Source organism: Schistosoma haematobium, chromosome 1 (genome assembly GCF_000699445.3).
Source record: "Schistosoma haematobium chromosome 1, whole genome shotgun sequence".
NCBI lineage: Eukaryota > Metazoa > Platyhelminthes > Trematoda > Strigeidida > Schistosomatidae > Schistosoma > Schistosoma haematobium.
Genome location: NC_067196.1, coordinates 2,653,992 through 2,681,650, shown reverse-complemented (window position 1 = coordinate 2,681,650; position 27,659 = coordinate 2,653,992). Strand labels below are relative to the sequence as shown.

At 37.5% G+C, this 27,659-nt stretch overlaps 1 protein-coding gene across 1 annotated transcript; it reads right to left on the bottom strand.

Annotated features, from left to right (window-relative positions):
• Nucleotides 1-206: 206 nt before the first annotated feature.
• MS3_00003559 (uncharacterized protein) lies at nucleotides 207-18,484 on the bottom strand. The gene is made up of 4 exons (XM_051211385.1): nucleotides 18,252-18,484; nucleotides 7,886-8,119; nucleotides 5,077-5,428; nucleotides 207-753 (listed from the first exon to the last, which is right to left on the bottom strand). Exons 2-4 carry the CDS (start codon nucleotides 8,054-8,056, stop codon nucleotides 422-424), a joined length of 855 nt encoding a protein of 284 aa, XP_051072914.1. The 5' UTR covers nucleotides 8,057-8,119; nucleotides 18,252-18,484; the 3' UTR covers nucleotides 207-421.
• Between the last annotated feature and the right edge of the window lie 9,175 nt (nucleotides 18,485-27,659).

Genomic DNA, 27,659 nt, shown 5'->3' with positions numbered 1-27,659 from the left:
TTGGATACCGGCCTGCCCAGTTATTCACAGGTTAATCGTTCGCACGCAAGACCGAATATCAGGGGTTCGAATCCCGGGTGCGGGATTGCAAACACGCACTACTGAAGAGTCCCACAGTGGGACGAAACAGCCATCCAGTGCTTCCAGGTTTTCAATGGCGATCTCACATCAATCGATTCATGATCTCAATCAAAAACTTGATAATCTCCATAACCTCATAATGATATTTGTAACAAATTAGAAAGGAATCAGAAACATATAATACCGAATGAATAACAATACACATTATGTAACCATCGGACAAATGATCAATAGCTCATATTGAATGTTGAAGATAATACACATAGAAACAAAATCATAATATCAATCCATAATATGATCTCATTCATTTGTTTATCTAAATGAATTAGGTAGATATAAATTATTGATGTAACTTTGGTAAACCAGCTGATATAATTGATTCAATGCCACATTCATTTTTACCACGTAAAATTTTAAAATAACCATGATCACCCCATTGATCATTCCATGAATTAGCACATAACCAATAGGGTATATGATTATGTTCAATACCCCAACCAAGTATACGTATAGCATGACCACCTAAATATGAACCAGTGATATGTTTATAAACACCAGATTTATAATGAAGAAAATCTTCATAGACATAGAATCCACCTTCAACTGGACCATTTAATAAAATCTCTTTCATGATTGAAATTTCTTCACTGGCTACATTATAAGAAGTTTTACCTTTTGAAAATGAAGAGAAAAGAAAAACAAATATAAATTGAACGGTGGTGTGTACTACTGATATCAACATATATAAGTAGTATGCATCATCATCAATGGAGAATGAAATGATTAAAGGCATAAGGTTAAGAAGATCAAAGAAAAGTGAACCACAACAAAGGATGATTGGTGTGGAAATGAAAAGACAATCAAATCTGAGACAATTGATTGACATTTTACAAATGAGGAATTTACTGTACGGTTTTCAGATTTGACTAAGATGTTCTGTAATTATGTGTGTTCAAATACATTCGATTGTAATCAGATAGGGGTTCTGTGGAAATTATAGTAATTTAATCGTCAAATTCATGAATTAATTGAAGCTAGACTAGACCATTGAAAACCTGGAAGAATTGGACGGCCGTTTCGTTTTAAATGGGACTCCTCAGCAGTGCGCATCCACGATCCCATTCGTGGGATTCGAACTTATACCACTAAGTCGGTATTCAACGTTGTTAATGTCTAACTTCAACCAATCCACGAAATTGCGCCACCGTCCACTGTTGTCATCAGTGAGTTACTATCTCATAATAGACCCGATTGAACTCCACTGGTCACGGCTTCTCACTAGAACTCCAGGAAATACCTCTTAGAGACCGTCACTAGTGAGATGATGATTAAGAGTACAATCAGATATGGTTTTCGTGGATATTATAGCAATTTAATAGTTGAGTTCATTCGATTGTCCTCATTTGTCTGTTCTCATTCATAACAATATTAGTAGTAGTAGTAGTAGTAGTAGTAGTAGTAGTAGTAGTAGTAGTAGTAGTAGTAGTAGTAGTAGTAGTAGTAGTAGTAGTAGTAGTAGTAGTAGTAGTAGTAGTAGTAGTAGTAGTAGTAGTGTAGTAGTAGTAGTAGTAGTAGTAGTAGTAGTAGTAGTAGTAGTAGTAGTAGTAGTAGTAGTAGTAGTAGTAGTAGTAGTAGTAGAGTAGTAGTAGTAGTAGTAGTAGTAGTAGTAGAGAGTAGTAGTAGTAGTAGTAGTAGTAGTAGTAGGTAGTAGTAGTAGTAGTAGTAGTAGTAGTAGTAGTAGTAGTAGTAGTAGAGTAGTAGTAGTAGTAGTAGTAGTAGTAGTAGTAGTAGTAGTAGTAGTAGTAGTAGTAGTAGTAGTAGTAGTAGTAGTAGTAGTAAGTAGTAGTAGTAGTAGTAGTAGTAGTAGTAGTAGTAGTAGTAGTAGTAGTAGTAGAGTAGTAGTAGTAGTAGTAGTAGTAGTAGAGTAGTAGTAGTGTAGTGTAGTAGTAGAGTAGTAGTAGTAGTAGTAGTAGTAGTAGTAGTAGTAGTAGTAGTAGTAGTAGTAGTAGTAGTAGTAGTAGTAGTAGTAGTAGTAGTAGTAGTAGTAGTAGTAGTAGTAGTAGTAGTAGTAGTAGTAGTAGTAGTAGTAGTAGTAGTAGTAGTAGTAGTAGTAGTAGTAGTAGTAGTAGTAGTAGTAGTAGTAGTAGTAGTAGTAGTAGTAGTAGTAGTAGTAGTAGTAGTAGTAGTAGTAGTAGTAGTAGTAGTAGTAGTAGTAGTAGTAGTAGTAGTAGTAGTAGTAGTAGTAGTAGTAGTAGTAGTAGTAGTAGTAGTAGTAGTAGTAGTAGTAGTAGTAGTAGTAGTAGTAGTAGTAGTAGTAGTAGTAGTAGTAGTAGTAGTAGTAGTAGTGTAGTAGTAGTGTAGTAGTAGTAGTAGTAGTAGTAGTAGTAGTAGTAGTAGTAGTAGTAGTAGTAGTAGTAGTAGTAGTAGTAGTAGTAGTAGTAGTAGTAGTAGTAGTAAGTAGTAGTAGTAGTAGTAGTAGTAGTAGTAGTAGTAGTAGTAGTAGTGTAGTAGTAGTAGTAGTAGTAGTAGTAGTAGTAGTAGTAGTAGTAGTAGTAGTAGTAGTAGTAGTAGTAGTAGTAGTAGTAGTAGTAGTAGTAGTAGTAGTAGTAGTAGTAGTAGTAGTAGTAGTAGTAGTAGTAGTAGTAGTAGTAGTAGTAGTAGTAGTAGTAGTAGTAGTAGTAGTAGTAGTAGTAGTAGTAGTAGTAGTAGTAGTAGTAGTAGTAGTAGTAGTAGTAGTAGTAGTAGTAGTAGTAGTAGTAGTAGTAGTAGTAGTAGTAGTAGTAGTAGTAGTAGTAGTAGTAGTAGTAGTAGTAGTAGTAGTAGTAGTAGTAGTAGTAGTAGTAGTAGTAGTAGTAGTAGTAGTAGTAGTAGTAGTAGTAGTAGTAGTAGTAGTAGTAGTAGTAGTAGTAGTAGTAGTAGTAGTAGTAGTAGTAGTAGTAGTAGTAGTAGTAGTAGTAGTAGTAGTAGTAGTAGTAGTAGTAGTAGTAGTAGTTGTTGTTGTTGTTGTTGTTGTTGTTGTTGTTGTTGTAGTAACCACATATCTGAGTATATCGTCAATGGTGGATAGTTATCCTTCTATATTTTATTAATAATTTTAACGTCAATAAAAAAAATTTCTATGGAATACTGTCTATATTTGTTTGATCACATTGTTCTTCAAGTTGTTTGATTTCTATAGATCAAGTTGTCATGTTATTACTGATCTAAACAACTTGAAGATAGATTTTGGATCAACACAAATAGTTGTTACAGTCATAGACGTTTTCACTCATCTATTCTGATTGAAACTGAACTATATTGTCTTCATGACCACACTTACTATCAGCTTGTGTTGAAAAACTATCAGTGATTTGTAAGACCTGGATTTAAAGTAAGTAATCTCATTTGACGACTTATGTCACCTTTCTAGATATAATTCTTTATAACTCAGTCAATCAGCTACAATGTAGGACCAGGCACATATATGCATCGGTCCATGTTGCTACAACTCATTAGCACAACAAGATGATACAGGGAGAACGAATCAGTTCGGAGAAAAAAAGGTATAAAGTAATTTTATTCTCATAGTTTGAAGGGAAAACAAAGGGTGTGTGTGTCTACACCATTATGATCGATTCTGAGCCATGTCACCAAGAGTCTCCAACCATTGGTTACGATAGTCACGCGGACCCCAACCAAGTAGTCTGCATCCCCCATCATGGCTCAGACTAGAAGTTAGTGACTTCAACCACTGATGCCACGTTTTTGTTTGGCCGCCCCTAACTTTCTTCCAACCAACTCAAACACCGGTTAGCATTGCACGTCGTGGTAATCGGTGTTCGGGCATACGTAACACGTGGCCCAACCATCTCAGTTGATGAGGATTTATAACCATATCAACGGATTTACTAACATTTCCTAATACCCCATGTCAAATCTCACTATTACTTACCCGGTGATCCCAGCAGATGTGAGCAATATTTCTAAGGCATCTGTGGTCAAATACTAGTAGCTTACGAGTACCTTTCACCCTTAATGGCTACGACTCGCATCGTAAATGTTGAGTCGGCTTCCGGAGAACTTCAACGGAGCCTCCTGAGGCCCAAAAGGAGCCGAAGAGTCCTAGCCAATCAGAGTATGATGGAACATTCTAGAATTCCAACGCGGCGTGCTACTATTGGTCGGTAGTATAATATGTCGTTAACGGATTGGCTGAAATATGATGTTTATTTAACAGACGCCAACATCTATAAATAACCATGATTTTCTGTACAAAAATGAACTTTGGGACAAAGTATTTTCTCTCATACTTACGTCTTCTCTCTGATGTTCAGGTCTCTGTGTAGTTCATGCGTGCGGGTCATCGGAATAGCTTAGGAAATAAATATGACGTTCAGTCGACAAGACTTATCAGTAAAGTAAAACAAAACAAACTGCTGCTCAGTATCCGTGTCCCTTAATTGATGGACAGATATCTCGACGTGTAACTGTTTTAGGATGGTCTTCAACATCCCATTAATACGATAGATAAACTAAATATTACGCATAAAATTGACCATCTGTCCTTCTAAATAATATCATTCTCACAAATTTTACACATTAACCCTATAAGCAACCAACCGATTACTGTAGTTTATCTACAGCAGTTTCTTTTCTAACGTCTAATCTATCTTGAAAAAGTTCACCATCCAGATCAAGGCTTCTTAACAAACATGTTAAATCTCTGAAATAAATGAATTCATATTACTCTTCCATAGATATTGTTTTCACTATTTTCAGGATTTTATTGAAAGCACAAATCGATCAATCTTACACCACTGTTGAATATCTAGAAACACTGAATATCCGTTTCGTCCTAGTATGAGACTCCTCAGCACTGAGCACTTACACACACTCTCTCTCTCTCTCGCGGGACACAAACCTAAGACCTTCATCCCATGAGAATGTGTAACCTATATAAACATATTCACTATCACAAAATATGCAAATCTAAACAATGTTTTTAATAATACTAACCATAAAATTTATCTTTTTTATAGGGTTTATGATAATCATCTTGACAAGTTTTATAACATTCTGGTGTTGAATAATAATGACTTTCACATGGTGGATAACCTTCTGTACTTGAATGATGATTACATTTAGGGAATGGATATGGTTGACATCCTGTATGTGTTTCATTTGATCCTCCTGTAACAATACCTTCATATTTCCAATAATCCCATGCCATTCCTGGAATACCACCGTTACAACCAAGACCACATCTTGTACAACAGCTTAATAGATTAACAGCACTTAATTCTACAGAGATTTTACTTTTAGAATGAATACAGATACGATCACTCATTGATTCAACAGCTCCAAAAGCCTACATCATTTTAAGACAGAAAAAATGGTTACACAACCCAACAGAATTGGAACATCATTAGAAGTATAACTGTAAATCAAAGAGTATTTGGCATGAGTTTCATCTTAATGTTATTTTTTTTGTAAATTCTCACCTTCTCATACTTACTTACTTCGTGGAGGAGCATAGGCCACTCACCATCACTCTCCATCAAACCCTGTCCTCGGCTCCAGCTCTTTCCACTTGTTATTCATTCTTTTCACATTTGCTTCTATTTCCCTACATAATATGTTCCTTGACCTTCTTCTTTTCCTCTTCTCCTCAGAATTCCAAGTTAGCGCTTGTCTCGTGATTTCTATAATGTATGTCCTATCCATTTCCATCGTCTTTTCCTAATTTCCCCTTCACATGGAAGCTGGTTTGTTCTCTCCCACAGAAGGCTGTTGCTGATGGTATCCGGTCAATGGATGTTGAGTATCTTGCGTAGACAGCTATTTACAAATATTTGTACCTTCTTGATGATGGTTGTAGTAGTTCTCTAAGTTTCAGCTCCGTACGGTAGAACTGTCTTGACTTTCGTAATGTGGATTCTGACTCTCATATTGATTGACAGTCGTTTCGAATTCCATATGTTCTTCAACTGTAGGAATGCTATCCTTGCTTTGCCAACCCTCGCCTTTACATCGAAGTCAGATCTTACTTGTTTATTGGTGATGCTGCCGAGGTGAGCATAACTTTTCCCATCTTCCAGAGATTCTACTTTAAGTATGATTTAGCTGATTCTTTCTATGTTGCATTTCCAGATCTTGTTTTTCCTTTGTGTATGATGAGGCCTACTGATACAAAGGCTACTGTTGTACTGTCTGTTTTCACCTGCATTTGTTGATATGGATGGGACGTTTTCTAAGAAATTCAAAAAGGGGAGAGTAAACAGTCCTGTCTAACGACGGTATTTACTTGGAATGCATCTATCAGTTGTCCTTCATGCCTAATTTCACAGTTTATTCCATATGATGTTGACGATTTTCAGGTACACCATAATTTCGAAAAACACCATAATTTTTTATCCACGCTATCAAACGCTTTCTCATGATCAAGGAAGTTGATTTATAATGACGAATTAAATTCAATTGATTGTTCAGCAGTGATTTAAAGTGTCGCGACGCGATCTGTGAATAAGCGATCGTTGCGGAATCTAGCCTGCTCCCCTCGAAGTTGGGCGTCTACTTAGTCTTTCATCTGATTCAATAATACTCTGTTTACAACTTTTCTTGGTACTGACAGTTGTGTGATGCCTAAAGTCCTCATACTTTCTCAAATTTCCCTTCTTTAGGCTCATGCTGAAAAGAAAAGATTAGATTCAAGAGAGATGCTGTTGTATTCTGGTCATGAAGGAAAAAAATGCTCCACACACGCAGTAATTTCCTGTAATGCTGTCCAAAGAAGCATGAAAAGCACCCATAAAATGGAAATCCTATCGATCTGGAATTCTCAAAGAATCCTTCAAAACAAAGAATGAAGGAATCACATTGAATTTTGTCCAGTATTATACATCCATCGATGATAGGAATAAAGATGATAAAGTTCAGAGGCATCAGTCAATCATACAGAAGTGCTCAGGTAAGGAACCGGACTATCTTGATAGAACATCTAAATCCCAAGGTCGGAATGGACAACACCGACTATGAAGATATCATGGGACGATATGGACTGGAAGAAAGGAATGTGAATAGCAAATGATTTGCAAATTTATATATAACTTCAACAAAATTGTTATAGGTCGATGTACCTGCATCCTAGGAATATCTAAATGATGAGACCCATAAAGTAAAAAATACGCATCCTGGATTCTGCTTCTAGTCATATTACATCTCTTCTACACCACCAAGTCGTAGACAGTAACTTAGAGAGGTTTATATCAAACTAGGAGTATCTATAAAAAGATACTATTTATCAGTTACTAGGCAGTTAAAGTATGAAAAGAAACTGATATGATTAAAGTGCATATAACATCATTAAACGACATGATTCTATAATAAGGTGAAATAGAAACGATATTTATATAATGAGTCCGAAATAGAACGAAACGCTCGTAAAACTGAACTCCGCTTCTACTCACTATCCATCTTTACTTAAAAAAGCTTGTGACTTAAGGCTATACCAAGGCAGTACACACAGAATTCACATATGCCAACAAGAGACTACTGATCAATTACAGTCCTAAATAACAGTCAGAAGATACAAGTAAACAACAACAAGTGAATGTGAAACTTCACCCTATTGCCGATACACACGTAAAACTGGATTCCACTTCTACCTGTTATCCATCTTTGCTTAGAAAACCTTGTGACTTAGGGCTATATTGAGACAATCTGCACAGAATCCACATGTGCTAACAAGGAGACTGATCATGTAAAACAACAACAAGCGATATATATATATATATTATTTTGTAAACTATAACAAATCATCTATTACCCAACATGAACCACATGAAGATTGATCACGTATTGTTCGAATACTTGGACAATTCTTCCAATGTTTACGTGAATCAAAGAATTTTGGTAATTTAATATTAACATCATTATGTCTAATTGTTGGACGTAATTTTATTCTTTGATTATTATCTTCCAATATAACACCCATCATTAATTTAGCATCTTCAATTGTACTAAATCGATTAGTTCTTTGAGCTTTCCATCCAGCATTAGGCTACAATATATACAATACATGTATAGTTATTCATTTAAATTAACATTCAAAGTTGAATTTACTATACTACTTAAATATTCTTGTAAATTTAATGCAAAACCAATAAGAATTATTTATATGCTTACAAATGATTGAAATGAAGATAGATAGAAGATATTCAATGTCATAGTATATACAAGTCAACATCGTTTTAGTTAGATTCTGATGAGAATAATGAGTGGTAACTTTTTGGGATCCATTTCTGAACTAATACTATACGTATATTTTGTATTGTATAAATGCTCAATAACTAAACTGTTCATATTCATGTTCCCCTTATCATAAGCTTCATTTTGACCTATGAACTATTATTATACGATTTACCATCCTTGAGTTATACCCAGTCTATTTCCACTTTTGACTAGATCTTGTACAAATGTTATCTTCTATGCTACGATGTGGTCTGTTTGGTTGGTATATAAACTTCGTATGTTTGAAATAAATGATTCGTATTGCAAAAACTGAGATTGGTGTTCTGGACTCTAACAGGCAGAGCTAGGCAGGAAGCAGGACCAGTAAAGACTTCTTGTACGGGTTTTCATGCGTTATTGGTTCGATCGATCAATCACTGTTCTCTAATTGGTAGTATCGTTACATCATAAATTAATAGGACACAGGGCACAATTTACAACAATTGGCGACGAGGTGGAAAACAAAGGACCAAGGGCATAAAATCATAAGTTATAACAGATTGAAATCATGAGTCAGTTGAAGCTAGACCACCATGGAAAACCTGGAAGCACTGGACGGCCGTTTTGTCTTAGTGTGGGACTCCTTAACAGTACGCATCCACGGTCCCACACCACGCGGGGCTCGGACCCAGGACCTACTGGCTTCGCGCGCGAGCACTTAACCATTAGACCACTGAGCCGGCATCCAACGGTGTTAATGTCTAACTTCAACCAATCCACGAAGTTGCTCCACCATATACCATTGTCTTCAGTGAGCTGATATCTCACAACAAACCTGGTTGTACTCCACTGGTAACGGCTTCTCACTAGAACTCCGCGCGCGAAGCCAGTAGCTCCTGGGTTCGAGCCCCGCTTGGTGCGGGATCGTGGATGCGCACTGCTGAGGAGTCCCATACTAGGACGAAACGGCCGTCCAGTGCTTCCAGGTTTTCAATGGTGGTCTAGCTTCAACTGACTCATGATTTCAACCTGTGAAATTTCTAAAAAACTCTCCACAAACCCCTTCTGATAATAAGTTATAACAGTTTTGAATAAATAAACACTTCAATTAAGCACATGAACATATGATTATCCAATAACTGGTGACTGTGGTAGTCCTATAAAACTTAAATAGAGAAAGAACAAATACTGATGCAGATTAGTATGAATTCATAATATTTCGAAGTTTCTCGTCATCTGCTTACAAACCAAAAAATGTGATAGAATTTGTTTTACATTAAGATAGTGTGAAACAATTGAGATAAATGAGTGTAACTAACTGAATTACAGTAATAATTATAGGCTAGAACAGGTCAGGGAATTAATTCGATGTAGGTGGTGTAATAATGGAATTGAATAATGATTAGATGGGTTACGTAATAATAATGAAATAGAATTTGAAAAGTGAACATAATTTAAGAGGATCAGATGGTGGAAGTGTGTGAATAATAATGTGGTTTCAGAATTATGTAATAGGGGGAGGAGTATAAATATTCCTCATCTGCAACAATAGCGAACACACCATTAAGCTACTCGATCTATTTAATAAAGCACACGAGGACATAGAGTTTACTATGAAACAAGAAGCTGGAGACAAATTCCATCTCCTTGATGTTAGGATCAGACGAACATCTGATGGTAAATTACATAGACATATTCACCATAAAAATACCTAGAGTGGTCTATATCTCAATTACCACAGTTTCTGCCCAATGAGTTACAAAAAGGGTATTGTACGAACCCTTTTTGACCGCGCTCGAAAAATTTGTTCAACAGAATACCTTGATGATGAAATTAATCTGATTACTAATGTTCTACGTGATAATGAACACCCAATGAAATTCATCCAGAAATATGCAAAAACCAATCCTCGGATAAAGTACTATGGATTGGAAAAGAAAACTTGCTTCTTACATTTACGTTTGAAAGGAGATGAAATTGCCGGAATAATTAGTCACAGATTAAATTCTACGTTGAAAAGTGGCCTACCCAGCAGCAAAATTTACGACAGTATGACTGCTCACTTCAACAAATCAAAATCGACAAGTTCTCTTTTCTTAGTAGCTCCAACTGCATCTACCAATTCACATGTACGTGCCAAAGCACATACATTGGAAGAACTGAGAGAAGAGTGCATGTCCGCATTTCTGAGCATGTTCCAAGAAACTTGAGGCTGTGAGGAACTAAGGCTTTCAACAGCGCAATAGCTCGACATCTACCTGATACCGGGCACACCATCGACATTCCGCATGCTTTCAAAATTACCAATAGACAAAGAAGTACGACCACCCTCCATTTTACCGAAGCCATTGCGATAAAAAAACTTCAACTAGATTTATGCATTCAAAAAGAGACTTAAATAAACTTATCACTACCCTGGTAACACCCTTTTTTGTGTGTTTTGGTTATTTGGGTTATTTTATTCATTTATTTATTTTAAAATATTTTTACTCCTCCCCCTATTACATAATTCTGAAACCACATTATTATTCACACACTTCCACCATCTGATCCTCTTAAATTATGTTCACTTTTCAAATTCTATTTCATTATTATTACGTAACCCATCTAATCATTATTCAATTCCATTATTACACCACCTACATCGAATTAATTCCCTGACCTGTTCTAGCCTATAATTATTACTGTAATTCAGTTAGTTACACTCATTTATCTCAATTGTTTCACACTATCTTAATGTAAAACAAATTCTATCACATTTTTTGGTTTGTAAGCAGATGACGAGAAACTTCGAAATATTATGAATTCATACTAATCTGCATCAGTATTTGTTCTTGCTTTATTTAAATTTCAGTGATTAAGATCATGAGTCAGTTGAAGCTAGACCACCATGGAAAACCTGAAAGCACTGGACGGCCGTTTCGTCCTAGTATGGGACTCCTCAGCAGTGCGTATCCACGACCTCGCCCCCTGCGAGATTCGAACCCAGGACCAACTGGTTTCGCGCCCGAGCACTTAACCACTAGACCACTGAGCCGGCATCCATAAACGGAACCATTTGCATGCAATCCAAATTCAATAGTTTCCATTGTACATATGAATAAATCATAATCCTATCGATTCATACTGAAAACTGTTGTTTCATATGGTTGATTTGAAGCTATCTTTCAGTGAATCTTTTAATACTAGTAACCGATAGCCTTTAAGCTTTAACTTGATATTTTGAATAGATTAGATAGATAGAGAAGTGAATTGAGAAGTAATAACTGGTTATGTGGATAACATCGCTTAGATCTAAGGTAGTTTTCTGAGCTATTCAGTAAGATGTATTCACAGATATATTTGAAAAGTAAATCGTTGAATTCATGAGTAAAAAAAAACTAGACCACCTGGAAGCACTAGATGACCGTTTCATCCTAGTATGTGACTCCTCAGCAATGCACATCCAATAGTCTAGAGGTTAATTGTTCGCTTAGGAAACCGATAGGTCCGATAGGTTCGAATCTCACGGGCGGGAACGTGGATGTGCACTGTTGAAGAGTCTCATACTAAAAAAGAAACAGTCATCCAGTGTTTTCAGGTTTTCCATGATGATCTAGCTTAAATTACTAAAATCTCCACAAAACTCCCTTCTGATATTATTTAAAGTATATCATTATACTTACATGGTTATTGATAAATGTGATTAGTTGGTCTGAAAATGGATGAAAATACGTTTTGTTTTGTTGAATTGCATGACAATTTTCAATATCCATAAATAATATAGTAAGAAGAAGAGGAAGAAATAAAATCATTGTGCCTATTTCATAGTAACCAATTTAGTCTCATTGTATTTATATTAGAAGTAAATCATTCACAAGAATGAACTTTAAACATTCAATAACATGAAATATATCTGACTAACAAGTAACAAGTAAATACACATATGATTTGTTTACAAATGATAAATCTCATCAATAAGGAATCTGTATCATAATATATGTGATGGTGTATGTTACACCGTTAGGAGAATATCGAATTTAGATTGGTCAGCAAGTTGACATTGCTACGATGGTCAAAACGCCGGAATACTAGACATTTTGACGGAGAGTATAGTAGAAAACTGTAACAAGGAAGAAAATGACACAGAGAACAGAACAACTACACGAGCAACTGTTTAAAAAGAGGACGATTGTGGTATATGCTACTTATGTCTGTCGATATAAGTAGTATATAACACCCATCAGAAGTGGAAGGCCTGACAATAGAAGGTTGAGAAGGTTGAATTGAAGAGAATAAAGATGTAAACAGAGATTAATTGTAATAACAACAGGAATGGAGAAATGATGAATTTCGTCAGAGAAAATTAATGTATTATGTGTCTATGCAGGATACCCAATGTCTGTTGACCGGATACTATCAGTAACAACCTACTGAAGGAGAGAACAAACCAGCTTCCATCTAAAGAAGAAATTAGGAAAAGACGTTGGAAGTTGATAGAAATAATCAAACTGTAACACGAGGCAAGAGTTAACTTGGATTCGTGAAGGGAAACGAAAAAGAGGAAAAACCAAGAACACACTGCGTCGAGAATTGGATGCAGATATCAAAAGGACGAATAGCAACCGGAAATAACTAGGAAAGTATTGCTCAGGACAGATGGAGAATGTTGATTGTAGGCTTATGCTTCTCCAGGAAAAGCGATAGGCGTAAGGAAGTAAATTTTATATTTTACGATGGCCGTCTGTGATTTCGTAATAAACAAAAGTTTCGTCTTTTCTACCTGAGTCTTCACTACACATATAGTTTTCTATATGAAACGTATGATTAGGAATTTGTACTCATGCGATTGATTTGGTTCACAATTTAATTCATCCTTATTCGTACAATTTAGTCTATATAAAACTTATAATTTTCATCTAAATATTGTATAAGGATGTAAATGTGTAAAGTGATAAGATACTTGGATACCATTAGAGAAAACTCTGAGTTTGCAATGTGTTATTTAAATGAATTTTTAAAATGTTTTAGCTTATATTTTCAACGATCATTACTATCACTTTTTCCTTTTACCTCGTGAGCAATTACTTTTTTCTTAGCCCTCAAATGCCCTGATACAACAGAGAGTGCGGAAAGTTAGTTCTTCTTCTCGGAATGCTCCCACATGGCTACATGCATTTAACCACCATCAGGGATATTCTACTCACTGCCTTCTTACGGCATTACTGTTGTTTACGAATGTGAAAACATGAAAAGCGAACGTCCGGAGCTTCTACCGGGTTTGTGGATACAGAGGGTCCACATAGGAGAGTTGGAAAATCCTGATTCCAAACCAATGGTGAACATGGGCTTCAGGATCCTAAAGAAACAAGTGGCTCCGAATGTGGCTTCTTAAGAAAACTATATGCTTTGATTTTAGTGTCCGGGCAGTATTCAAACCCCCACACAAATAGGATGATTTATGTGGAGCATATCTATTTGGTGCCTGGATCTTGAAGCCAGTCACTAATGAGCACATAGTGATCAATGTCTGAAGGAGTTTTTTGTGGATATCATATAGTAATTTCAATGTTTAAGATTGTAGTGACTGACTTTTATCATGAGAATACGATTGATTTGATGAAAACAATTATTATTATAACAAATTGTACCAGTGACTGTTTTAATGTGCTTTTGTTTAACTGTGCTAAAAAACACTCATTATTCACACACTTTGATTGTGACCTCGCGCGAATTCGGTTACGTTCTGTAACCAAGCTTGTATCCTGACACGATCTCGGTATCCTTTCGACACCACGAGATCGCCAGCGAATATATCTCGATTTGTCCCATAAACTGTCTTCTGATATTTGGCTTCTCAGGGATCTTATGGATTTATTTGGCACGTGTTTCTCTGTAACGGTGTTCATAGTCAACTGCGACTGGACACCACGTTACAAGATCATTACAGGTGACAATGTTTGTTCATTATCTTTTGAGCATAAATTTTCATAAAGTAGTCTTGCCATATAATATAATGTTAATTTTGTTTTCTAATGGAATAATTTATTTATGATAATAATAATTTAATTGAGTATGATAATTATTCACAATGTGATATTCTTGTTTGGTGTATACTACTTATATTGACAGATATAAGTAGTATGTAGCACCAAATGGAAATCAAAAACTAATGAACAGAAGGTTGAGAACAAATGAGATAAAGAGAAGAAAGAAGTAAACTGTATGTAATCAGTAAAGAATACAATAAAGCTTGTAAGAGATAATTCAAAGAAGATGTAAAAATGATGTATTTAATGCATAACTGTTCATATTTTATAAAAGAACTCTGTAAATTAGTTTACCCCACCAAGTATTCATCCATAACACTTGAATTATATTAACATGAACTATGCTAAGAATGACTTGTAGCTTATTATCACTCTACCATACATAAAAAGTATATCAAAAACGATAACAAGACTGTTGAAAACCTTCGGAATAGGTGTGACACAACAACAAACAAAATCCCTATAATCAATCCTATGCAAACTAAAGGATGAAATGATAAAAGAAGACAAATCAAATATTATCTACAAAATGAATTGTGTCAACTGTGAAAAACATATGTACTTTATCAAACTTCAATAAACATTTTCATTTATAATACATCAGTCGTTAACTTGTAGCGTGGCGTCGAGTTGAGATTAACTGTGATTACCGCTACCAAGAAACACGTGCCAAGTTGATCAGAAGGCGAAGGATGGACGTAACCAAATAAATCCATAAAATCCCCGAGAAGCCAAATACCAGAAGACAGTTAATGGACCAAATCGAGATGTATTCGCTGGCGATCTCGTGGCATCGAAGGGATACCGAGATCGTGCCAGAATACAAGCTTGGTTACAGAACGTAACCGAATTCGCGCGAAGTTACAATCAAAGTGTAAGTAAAAGAATGGAAGCAAAATAAAGCTGTCATTAGCACACTCAAACAAAAGCACATTAAAATAAACACTGGTACAGTTGGTTATAATAATAATTGTTTTTATTAAACCAGTCGTGTTCTCGTGATAAATGTGAGTCACTACAAAATACAGCAATGCATATCTATCACGACAGACCGGCTCTTGTCACCAACTGTGGTTTAATTGCTTTGGAACTGCATTCATTTTGTGAAGTTAACTGAAGAACGAAATCAAATAGAAGCGTAGTAAGTCGTGGTTACTTGTTGTTAAATCAGGAAGCTTATCTGTACAGTACGTAACCATGCGGATTTTCCGAATATGGTATTGGGGGAGAACCCCAAATCGTGCTTAAAGTCTCCCAAACGCGAGAAAAGATCGGAGTTTAAGCAATCAATATAGATGGATTTCTCCAAAGTTGTCGAAAATTCTGGGTATATTTTGGGGAAAACCCAAATGTTTGAGGAAATTCTCCAAAACGTAAAGGCGGTATCGGGTTTTAATGATGAATATAGTTGCATTTCTACAAAGCGCTATAAGATTTTGGGAACATATTGGTGAAATTTTTGATTTTCCCAAAAAATTATGGGGATTCATCTAAAACTTTAGGGAATTTCACTAGATCGTTTGAAACTTAGGAGTTTTTGTGCCGTTTCTTCAATGTTTTCTACTGTGGATTCCTCGAGGTTTTCCCAAAACAGACAAAAATGTTTCTGAAATAGGGAGATTGGGGAGTATACATCTATTGAAGAGGGTACAGAAATGAATAAAGCAGTATGTTAAAGGACTGAGAGACAAACAAAACAGAAGTACCTAATAATAGTGTACAATCTACTAGACACCAGTGGTCTCTACAATAAAATCAACCTACTCGAACCTCAATATTGAACTTCACAAGGAAACTAACGATACAGTGCATATCAAAGTGCAAATGTCGAGATAAAATAGTGTTTTCTAATCACTCATAGGTCAAACCATGAATGCTCACCTAGCTGCTATAACCACAGTCACATTATTGGATTTTTTCAACGAGATGCCTGTCAACAGCATAATTTCCATAACCGACTATCCTTCGCCAAGAATTGTTGTACCTGGTGCATGTGTCATATCTAATGGTTGCTATCATAATTGCTTTTAATATTATTACTATGATTATTAGCATGTCTCACTATTATTACCTCTTTATCTAGACATGTACCAGTTAACATTGTTTGAATAAATTATTTTCAGAATGAGTGTTCGTGGAAGTCGTAGTAATTTAATGCTCGAATTCACGATTCCTTTTAAGCTAAATTATTTAACTACATAGCTTATCTGTTATCTGAGGTCGCTTCTTAATGTTCAGGTTTTATAATTCTTCACAGTGATACTAATCAATCTCTATCCATGGAACGTGGAAGACGCTCTAGATATCTTACTAAAATCGATCAAGTGCCAATCCATTCTAAATTATGCATTTTAAATCCCGAAAATACATGCTACTAATAAGGAATATCAGCTGATGAGATTGATCATCAAGTGCTCTTTTAGCAACGCAAGAGGACTCAGAGGTAAATTAAGAGAGGTTAGATACATGCACTCCCAGTCGTATCGGAAGATCATAGTCCCAACTGAAACATGGCTATCCTCGACGCCGAGGAAGACGAGTTGAGCATACACAGCACAATATTTTCTCGATGTGATAGGATACTCAGAAACCAAAGGAATGGAGAAATACGGTACTCCAGAACCGTAATACTACACAATTCCGAATCAGTCAAGATTGCAGGATCACGCTGGAGTTGCTTCATGGAGAACTACACTATGTATTTGTTTAAAGGAATATACTGGGCCCTCACATGTTCTAACTTACAGAAAGATATGATAAGACAGATAATATTGTGACAACCGTACATGATGTTCGATAATATCCTTCCAGACAGAAAAATGAACACTTTTCCAAGTATGGCAAGCAAGATGTGATTCCTACGGGGTGTTTCCGTAAACTGAGAGACGATGATGGATATTATTTGGAAGCCTTATGTGTACAACGTACCTCAAGCGAAATACAAACTTGAAAAAAGAACATTTCACCTAGGCAGGACATATAACAATTTCTGCAGGCGAAAGTAGTGTCTGGTATGAATGAAAAATTTTCCAAAAAAATTCTGACCACAGCCCGTACACAGCAGTGAACCGGCAGCTGAAATATGGTGTACCTTGAAATATATCAACCGTTTTATCTCTTCAAAGCCCAAATTTGTCCATCAAAAATGCTAGACGTCATATTGCCGATCGTCACGTTAGGATGAATCAGTGTAGACAATGATGTGACTTCCATGCGTGATCTTATAGATTAGGTAGCCACATCATGACAAATCTACAACATTTGAATTAAGTCTATTATTAGAGTAGTACTAATACCGAACTATACCATCACTCCACAGGTTCATGCTATTTCCTACGACTTTGTCTAAGCGTTTGACGCGGTACTGTAGACAACACATATGATGAGGATACCGAAGGCATGTTTCACTGACACTAGTGCCTTTGTTCGAAGCTTTTCAGAGGGCAGGATTTTTCACACCAAAGTTGAGCGCACGCAAGATGACAAAACTCGGCATCAATAGTTTCACAGGAGATCGTCTTGAGTTCACTTCTTTTCCCGATCTTTATTAATGATTCTCTAGACAAAAGTTGATCAGTGGCACTAATCGGATGGCGCAAACGTTTGGAGGAGCAGAAGACAAAAGTCAATGGATTAAAGCTTAATCTATGTAAACATCATGTCATGAACATTCAGCCCCACCAGTCATAATCAATTTAAGTCCTATATTAAAATTCTTCATTAGTTGCCTCCTCAGAAAGTGTTCAGGGACCAATAATCACAGAGAGACAATCCTAGATACCAATTCAAAATACATTAAAGATGTGGCCAGACTAAATACAACCTTCTGCTTTATCCGAAAACAAACTAAAACAGTTACTTCAGACTTGTTTCCGTCCTACCCAAAAAGTAATCATAAACTCACCTCAGGTTCCTCAACACGGTTGCACTCACCCTCTTTAAAGTAGACGTATCCCTTCTAGATCAAGTACAAAGACAAGACACTAAGTAGGCGATGGATCTAGGGAATAAATCTAAGTAGGACAGACTCAGACAAGGTGTAATTCTCTCCATGTTATGAGATAATAAGAAGCAATCTTATACTGACACAGCATGCCAAGTACATCAAGTCATCACAAAACGATCATTCCACTAGATCTTTATCACCGTGGCCCTCAGGTTAACCGCCAAAAAGTTCTATATAGAAGGAGCGAAAATCTAGGTGTTATATTACTTCTTCCTACTGAGTGTTGCTCCATTCGGGAATACTATGCAACCCAAATGTACAATTGCAATCTTAGCTTTCCGAACGAGAAGTCTCAAACTTTTGCTGTGTTCTTACGCAACAAAACTACCATTTCTGATATAGAGAATTTATTCTGAGCTATGCGTTGGGTAGATTAATTTTTTGTCGAGTTTTACCAATTTAATAGTTAACTGTGGTTTTGCCTCAGCTTGCTACCCGTCGTTTTTTTCAGTTTTTCACGTAAAAGCCAGTTTCAGTTTATCCTAATCCGTTTTTATTCATTTTCGCTCGTTTTTAGTGTATTTTTAACGATCCTAGGCTTTTTTAGCATGCCTAATACAGTTTACTTCAATATAGTCGTGAAAAATTCGTGCAAACGACCTGGACGCCGTTTTGTCGTTACATCTGGCATGCAGTGCGATAACTGCAAAGGTCGGTTCAATGAAGCGTGCACAGATCTCACAGCAACTGCTTCCGACAGACTCAGCAAGTCGGATCATAAGTGGGTATGTGTTACGTGAAACACGGATGCTGTAGTTTTGCTGAGTAACATGATTGTCCTCTTGACAGGTCTGAAGAATGAGTTGTCAACAAACTTGGTAAAAGACAGTTATAAAACGGGTAGACAAACAAGGTCGCACAACGAAAACAAGAAGAGGGATGTCGACAGGTCTACTATTGATGGAGCATGCAATAGCACTAGTGATGACATGCTGAAACTCAACACCCTCATAACGTCAACGGTAATAGACTCCCTCGGGAAACGTGAGTCTATCAGCACAGGATCCTTGAATGTAACAGTGGTTCCCAAAAACTCTGTAGGTGATTGGACCCACGTTAACAGAGATTAAGAGGACCAGGTGTCACCGTCTAAGCTGAACATTCCAGTATTGTACGGACATCAACTGGTGATTTGGCCGCACAGTCTACCCACAAGATTGTCCGTCCGGTCATCAAAGAACCTAGTGATCAAAAACGCGCTTCAAACTCCAAACAACAAGGTCCTGAACCTGAACGCACCGGATAACCCGGGGAAACAATAACGGTTCATAATGATTCTCTCATAATTATGAACCTTAAAGACAACCCTAACCTTCCCTTCAGTTTGGAGGGCAAAAATGACAGGATGATCTGGGGAGAATTGAACAAGAAGCTTGAACGTTTTAGAATAGAGCCTTTGACGGTCACAAGCCTCACTCGGGAAAGACTTTTAGCATCAAAATCCCTCGAGGCCACTTTGCGTAACACTTAAGAATGCTACCGAGGTAGAGCATGTCCTGCTAGATAGTCATTTACTGAAATTCGATGGGAACATAAGAACATTGCCCGACATACCGTATTCTGAGTGCAATCTCATCCGGAACATCCCCAAAGAATCTCGCGAGAAGTTTTTCCGCGGAGGATATATCATTGTGCAAGGTGTACCGGAAAATACGGACCATAGTCAAACAAACTCTGATATTAGGGAGTGGAAATTCATCAAGCAACCTTTGAGGCTCAAAAACATACTGACTCAACATGTGACGAGACTGGCCAAAAAGGATGGTGATTTTAGACCCCGGCTAATGAGGATAATTTTCCCATCCTCCCATATGGCGGCTGCAACTCTGGAAGCATTTCCTAACAAGAGACTTCGGTTGCCAACTGGAATCCATATGTATCCGGATAGGCCATATGACGCCAGAATCAATCACAAAGGCGATTTTGGGCTGACCATTCCACTTCCGTACTGTCTTGATCATAAAAAGACGTCTGAAAAGCATGGGATATCAACTCAGAAAACCTTGTATATGTAGGCTACTTGTCCTTTCACGTAAGGCTCATACAGACAGACAGGAAGAAGCTCACGCGTTTCAAATTGAAGGCATAAACTGCTTATACATGAACGCCGCGATTCTATCAAGTAAAATGAATCAGCTACGTGAAATTAGCAATGCTAACAATGCTCATCTGATAGAAATATCTGAAACTTAGATATTTTCTCAGTTTACGGACCAGGAGCTAGCAATATCGGAGATGTCTTTTTTTCGCAATGGCAGAAAAACAGTAATTAGGGGTAGACTTGCCTTATACATAAGATCTTGCCTTGATGTACACCAAGTTCACAACCAAGAGTTTATCAATCTTAATGAATCCGTATAGTGCTCAGTAAGATTGTTTACCGCTTCGAAGTGCACAGTTAGGGTCATCTACAGGAAGCCTGATGCTGAAATCGAGTACAACAGTCGAGTGCTGGAAGAAATATCCCGCTCTACGCGTCTCGGATTCACTCACATCCTGATTCTAGGAGCCGTCATTCTCCCTAGAGTCAATTTCGCGAAACATACGTATATTGGAGGTGAAAATCAACTGAAAATTGGTTCTTCAACCTCACTGAGGATCTGGGTCTATTCGAAAATGTGAAGTAGGCAATGTGTTGGAGAAACAGTCGGACACCGTCGCGCTTAGGCTGGGTATTTACAGACGGAGAATTCTTAGTTAACGACCTCTCAATCCTGGCTCCCCTGGAGAAAAGCGATCATGACATTCTAGCCCTCAGTTTTGTCAGAAAAACTGAGCTAAGACATCTCAACAACAACACACGCTGGAATTTCAAACGGTGTAATGTGTCAGCTCTACAGGACTATCTATAACAGGTGGATTGGGATGTTCACCCTCAACCTGACGTGGATGCTTATTGGGATTTCTTACTGCACACGCTCCTATGTGCTACAAAGCAGTCAGTTCCTCGAAACGTCTTCAAGAGCTACAAGCAACCTACAATCATCAAAAACCTCACTCTTCGTTTGCTAAGCCGCAAAAGGCAATGTTGGGCAGAATACAAAAGAGCTGATAACAACGGTGCGTACAGGCAATAAAAAAAAATCAGGAACATATGCACAAAGGCAATAAAAGAGGACAGGCTTTAGTACCAGATAAAGCTTAACTCCAATCCGAAAAGCTTATTCCGTTATGCAGCTACTCTTCGACATGCCGACTGCTAGGTCCTGGCAACGTCACTTAGCGTGATGCTCCCACACTCGCTAAGCCGAAGCAAACCACCGGAAATTTGGAAGCTGGCTCACATCACACGCATTTTCAAAGGAGGTTGATGCAGCGAACTTTAGAACTATCGACCGGTGGCTCTTCTCTCTACACATTCGAAAATCATGGAGTCCCTGATATGCGATGGTATACATGGCTATTTACTATCCTTAAACCCTTTCTCACTCCAAAAGCATGGTTTCAGGAAAGGTCACTCATGTATAATCAACCTGCTGACTGTAGTTGACAGTTAGACAACCATCCTTGATCGCAAGGGAAGGTTGATATCACTTACCTTGATTTCTCAAAAGCTTTTGGTAAGTCAACCATATATGTTTTATCAATAAGCTCAAACGATTGGGTATCAAATCACCTCTAATCGACTGGCTCACTTCATATATAAAAAATCGACATTTTAAGGTGAGGGTTAACTTCAATTTCTTTCAGGTTATGGAATGTCCTAGTAGGCTCTTTCAGGGTCCAGTACTAGGACCTCTTCTTTGATTGATTTATATAAACGATCTTCCACAACAGGTATCGTCAGACTTATTACTTTTTGCTTTGAAGAGGGATACGTAAACAAGAGGGAAAACTGGCACTTCAGGAGGATCTGACTCGACTTCAAAGTTGGGTAGATGACAACGGACTTATCTTTAACACTTCAAAGTGTAACGTAGTCCGTCTGAGACATGCTGCAGACTACAGCTACAACTTAAGAAACTCCTCTGTAGAAGTGTCCCAAGTTGAATAAAATCTTGAAATGCTGGTACTCTACGATTTGAAGTCTTACGCCGTGACAAAAATGCCTTTCGAGCAAACCTTGCCCTGGTAACATTGAAGCGCATTTCTGGCCAGTTTGACGGAAGAAATTTCCACATTATCTTTAACGGTTTTATTCGTCTCCACAGTATTTCCTTCCTCACTTCAAAACTATGAGGAAACTCTGGATCGTATCCAACGTCGAGCTATGAAATCTGTTTGGGGACTCAAGTTCAATCCTTCTGAAAAGTGCCTCCAATCACTTAACCTTTACCCATTGGCGTATAGGCGTCTTAGAGGTGACTTTCTAATGGCTTACAGTATCCTTAACACTTCTGGACATCCCCTTAAACACCTACTTGAGCTTAGTCCCAATACACACCTAAGGGTCAACACCCAGAAACTGGAGACACAACGTAGTAGGACGGAATTCAGAAACAACTTCTACTCCTTAAGACCTGCCGGCTGAACTAGTCCAAGCGACTTCCTAGGAGTCTTTTAAGAGGAAACGTGACTTATTCTTAAGGACTAAGGATAACATCTCAAAAACAATCGTCTTTCATAGGGATTCGAAACTTCTCTACTAATTTTTCACGTCGCAACCAACTAGCCTTCTTTCTAATAACGTAATAATTCCAAGTTTCTGCAACATACAGAGGTAAACATATATCTCAAACAAAGATACTGGCTTCACTGGTTTCACTAAGGACACACTAGGTAAGGGCGCCCGGTTATGCCATGTTACTCATCCCTTGCGACTACAAACCTGCTCAGACCAAACATTTCAAAATATATCCTCGAACTTCTTAATTTCTAACTTCTGATTCAACGGGGCTGGTACCGTTTGATTATAAATGTGTTTAAGGTGAAGGCGCTGTCGAAATCTAAATATTTATGCTATATATCGTGGTGAGCCCAACATGTCTGGCTCGCCAAACAATAAACTATGAGTCTGCTGCTTGCTGTAATATCATACATGACTTTAGTGTATTTATTTTTTACATATCGGGATATTATATATGCACCGTCGGTTTTTGGCCCATTTATACCCTTTAACGTCATTATGACGGAAGAGACACCCAAATTGTTAAAAGTTAGGACTCTTACGTCCCTCTCTATCTTTCAACTTATTCCATTCTAGCCCGATAGTATTTAGGCCTGGTTCTTATATGAAGAAACTGGCTCACGAGCACAGCGTGATAGACCCACGTGTGGAATTTCTCGCTGCAGTAAAGATACCACCGCGCGGTTTTAACAGGCACGTTACATGTAGTAAGTTTGCTCATGCTGTTTCGGAACCCTACGACAACTTAAATAAGGCTATCATTGAACGTGGAGAACAACCAACGTTTAAGGTTTTGTAACTGTAGTTATCATTTTGGTATAAAACTTGGTAAAAGTCCGTTTTGCAATCCATTTTGTTCTAAACTCACTATCTGCTACCACAGGACAAGTCTTGACGTCATGGCTGACTTTCACCACATTCTCACTGTGAAATTGGGCTGCGGACACCTTCTATTCACTATGACGTACCCATTTGCCTTTGTATCCTTATTGTGCGTTTATACGCGTTTGGCCACACTGTAACTCAGCAAACATTTTAGATAAGCAATCCAGAACAAATAAATCCGCCCGATGTGTATATCCATCTACCTCTAATGACCTCGGAGATTATTAGTGCTGGAGGGAGCAAAAGATAAGACATATGAACACCCAAATCATAATTAAGGATACGAAATGCCAGTAAAAGGTCACCTCGCGTCCTACGATACGACAAGGTGAAAAGATCTAGGTGTTTTAAACGCTCATCGTAAGAGAGTTGAGAAAGACCCTTCACTAATTTCGTTCCCACACTGGACACGCTCAAGTGAGTTCGTATCCTTTACCAGACATGGGTTAGCTGCTTGGATACAGTTCTCTAAATGTGGTCTTACATAGGTGGGATATAAAATTCGAAACATTTCCTCGCCAAAAGGTTTAAACGCTTGGTGAAGTGACCTTAACGCACAAAAACTTTTGACAGCTACTGCGTTGTAATGCGTAGTTGTTTTTAAGTCATGCCTTATTATTACGCATAAGACTGTTCTTGAACGCATGGAAGAGGTTTACCATCGATAGTATAATGGTAACTATTACCGTGACCGGTGTGCATTGGCACACTCCTCCTAGAATTGACTTATAAGCCCCGACCTCAAGCCCATCTAACTGAATCGTACAAGTCAGCTTGGAGATCAGCCTCATTTTTCTTCTACAGATTTTGACGTTGTCCACAAATAATAACGTCAACGCCTTAAGCAACAGCAGTAACTCATTAAATAGAGAAGCAAGACAAGAGGGCATAACACGGTGCCTTAAGGTACACCACATTTGACCAGTTCACCGAAATATAGAAGTATTGGATGAACATAGAAATTCTAATAGTTGACTCGTTCACCGCTAGGAATGAGTGTGCGAGAGTTCGTAGTGGTGGTTGTGTTAGAGTTTGTTATTTGAGTATGGTACACTTGTCGTTGTGTTGTGTATTTTGCGAGGAAGTGGCATTAGTTTGTGTGTTTGTATGACTCAATAACCTGTGTGTGATGAATGACTTTAGATAGGGACATCTGTTAACTCCTTGATGACTATTGGTTTTGTCGTCTGACAGTATAGAATGTGTATTGAATGGGGATGTATTAGGATTGTGAATTGAAGTTGGATTGATACGAATGTATTTGTCTTGTGTGTTTCAGGTTTGTGAATTGACGATGCGACTGACTGTGTGACAGTGTTAGTGAGTTTGAGGTGAGTTATTTTAATTGTATGTATATATATTTATATATATATATATATTGTTACTTTTATAGGTGTATATGCTGGTGTATGAGTGACCAACTGAATGAGTGATTGTGTGAGTGACTGGTCGATGCGTATGGTGCTAGTGTATTTTGTTGTTGTAATAGATTAGTGATAGAGAATTGAATGCATTGTTTTTTGACGTGTGTATATTGTTGGTGTTGTAGTACGTGACAATATATGTTGGTGTGTATGAAAGAAATGTTTGTGATTTGAAATGATTGAATGAATGGGTGTTTGGACCAAGTGTTGGTAGTTTGATAGCTAGCTAGCTAGCTAGATAGATAGATAGATTGATTGATTGATAAGTGGATAGGTGGATAGATGTATAGATCGGTTGTTAGATTGACGTGTGGTGGTTATTGGATATTGATGGTGGTGTGCTGTGTCCTCTGTGCAAAGGCGCCTGGATGTACTTCAGTCACTGGGCGTAAGAACCAGAGGTAGATTGAATTAGTTGTTAATGCACTGTGAATGATTTTGTGCATCACCACACAGTTTTGTCTGTGTTGTGTATCTGTGAGTTGTTTGGTAAGGGTGTGGTAGATTAGTGTGTATAATTGATGGATATTGTGTAGTGTTGTTGTGTGAGTATTGTGAATGATAGTGGTGCAGTGTTGCTGTGGTGTTATTGTATGTATGATTTTGTTGATTGGTGCTTTGTTTTGTTTTGTGCAGTGCTGTTTAGTGTGTGTGTGTGAGAGAGAGAGAGAGACAGTAGTGTTGTGAATTGTTGTGTAATAGTGGGAATTAGTGTTGTTTGATGGAAGTGTAGAGGTGTTAGTAGAACAGGGTAATTGTAGTAGTTGAGTTGTTGAGTGTTTGTAATGAGTGAGAGATTGAGTGTGGGAGAGTTGGTAGTGGTGGTTGTGTTAGAGTTTGTTATTTGAGTATGGTACACTTGTCGTTGTGTTGTGTATTTTGCGAGGAAGTGGCATTAGTTTGTGTGTTTGTATGTGTATATGTGTATATGGTTGATTTTTGTATGTGATGTTGTTGTGTATGATGGAATGCATATTGTGTGTTTGAGGTGTTATGTTGAAGTGGTGAATGTGAGTTTGTATGTTGGGTTTGTTTGATTTGTTTTGGTTGGTGTGACTGTGGTGATAGTGATGAAAGTGGCTTGTCGGTATACACGTTAAAATGCCGTTTACTTCTAAGGAACCACTGATGATGTTAATATGACATGGTGTATATGAGAATTAATAATGAATGATTGAAATGCTAATTGTTTTTCTTTTGTATATTTGTTTGTTTATTTTAGGTTTGTCGGTGGTTTGTGGTTTGTGGTTGGTGGTTGGTGTTTGACCGCAGGACAACTGCATAGTACAGCATAGAGTGTGCGGTTTTCGAGTGTGAAGAAGAGGTGAGTGAGTGTGTTTATGTTTAGTAGTGTGTTAACGATGATGTTGATGACTCAATAACCTGTGTGTGATGAATGACTTTAGATAGGGACATCTGTTAACTCCTTGATGACTATTGGTTTTGTCGTCTGACAGTATAGAATGTGTATTGAATGGGGATGTATTAGGATTGTGAATTGAAGTTGGATTGATACGAATGTATTTGTCTTGTGTGTTTCAGGTTTGTGAATTGACGATGCGACTGACTGTGTGACAGTGTTAGTGAGTTTGAGGTGAGTTATTTTAATTGTATGTATATATATTTATATATATATATTGTTACTTTATAGGTGTATATGCTGGTGTATGAGTGACCAACTGAATGAGTGATTGTGTGAGTGACTGGTCGATGCGTATGGTGCTAGTGTATTTTGTTGTTGTAATAGATTAGTGATAGAGAATTGAATGCATTGTTTTTTGACGTGTGTATATTGTTGGTGTTGTAGTACGTGACAATATATGTTGGTGTGTATGAAAGAAGTGTTTGTGATTTGAAATGATTGAATGAATGGGTGTTTGGACCAAGTGTTGGTAGTTTGATAGCTAGCTAGCTAGCTAGATAAATAGATAGATAGATAGATAGATAGATTGATTGATTGATAAGTGGATAGGTGGATAGATGTATAGATCGGTTGTTAGATTGACGTGTGGTGGTTATTGGATATTGATGGTGGTGTGCTGTGTCCTCTGTGCAAAGGCGCCTGGATGTACTTCAGTCACTGGGCGTAAGAACCAGAGGTAGATTGAATTAGTTGTTGATGCACTGTGAATGATTTTGTGCATCACCACACAGTTTTGTCTGTGTTGTGTATCTGTGAGTTGTTTGGTAAGGGTGTGGTAGATTAGTGTGTATAATTGATGGATATTGTGTAGTGTTGTTGTGTGAGTATTGTGAATGATAGTGGTGCAGTGTTGCTGTGGTGTTATTGTATGTATGATTTTGTTGATTGGTGCTTTGTTTTGTTTTGTGCAGTGCTGTTTAGTGTGTGTGTGTGTGAGAGAGAGAGAGAGACAGTAGTGTTGTGAATTGTTGTGTAATAGTGGGAATTAGTGTTGTTTGATGGAAGTGTAGAGGTGTTAGTAGAACAGGGTAATTGT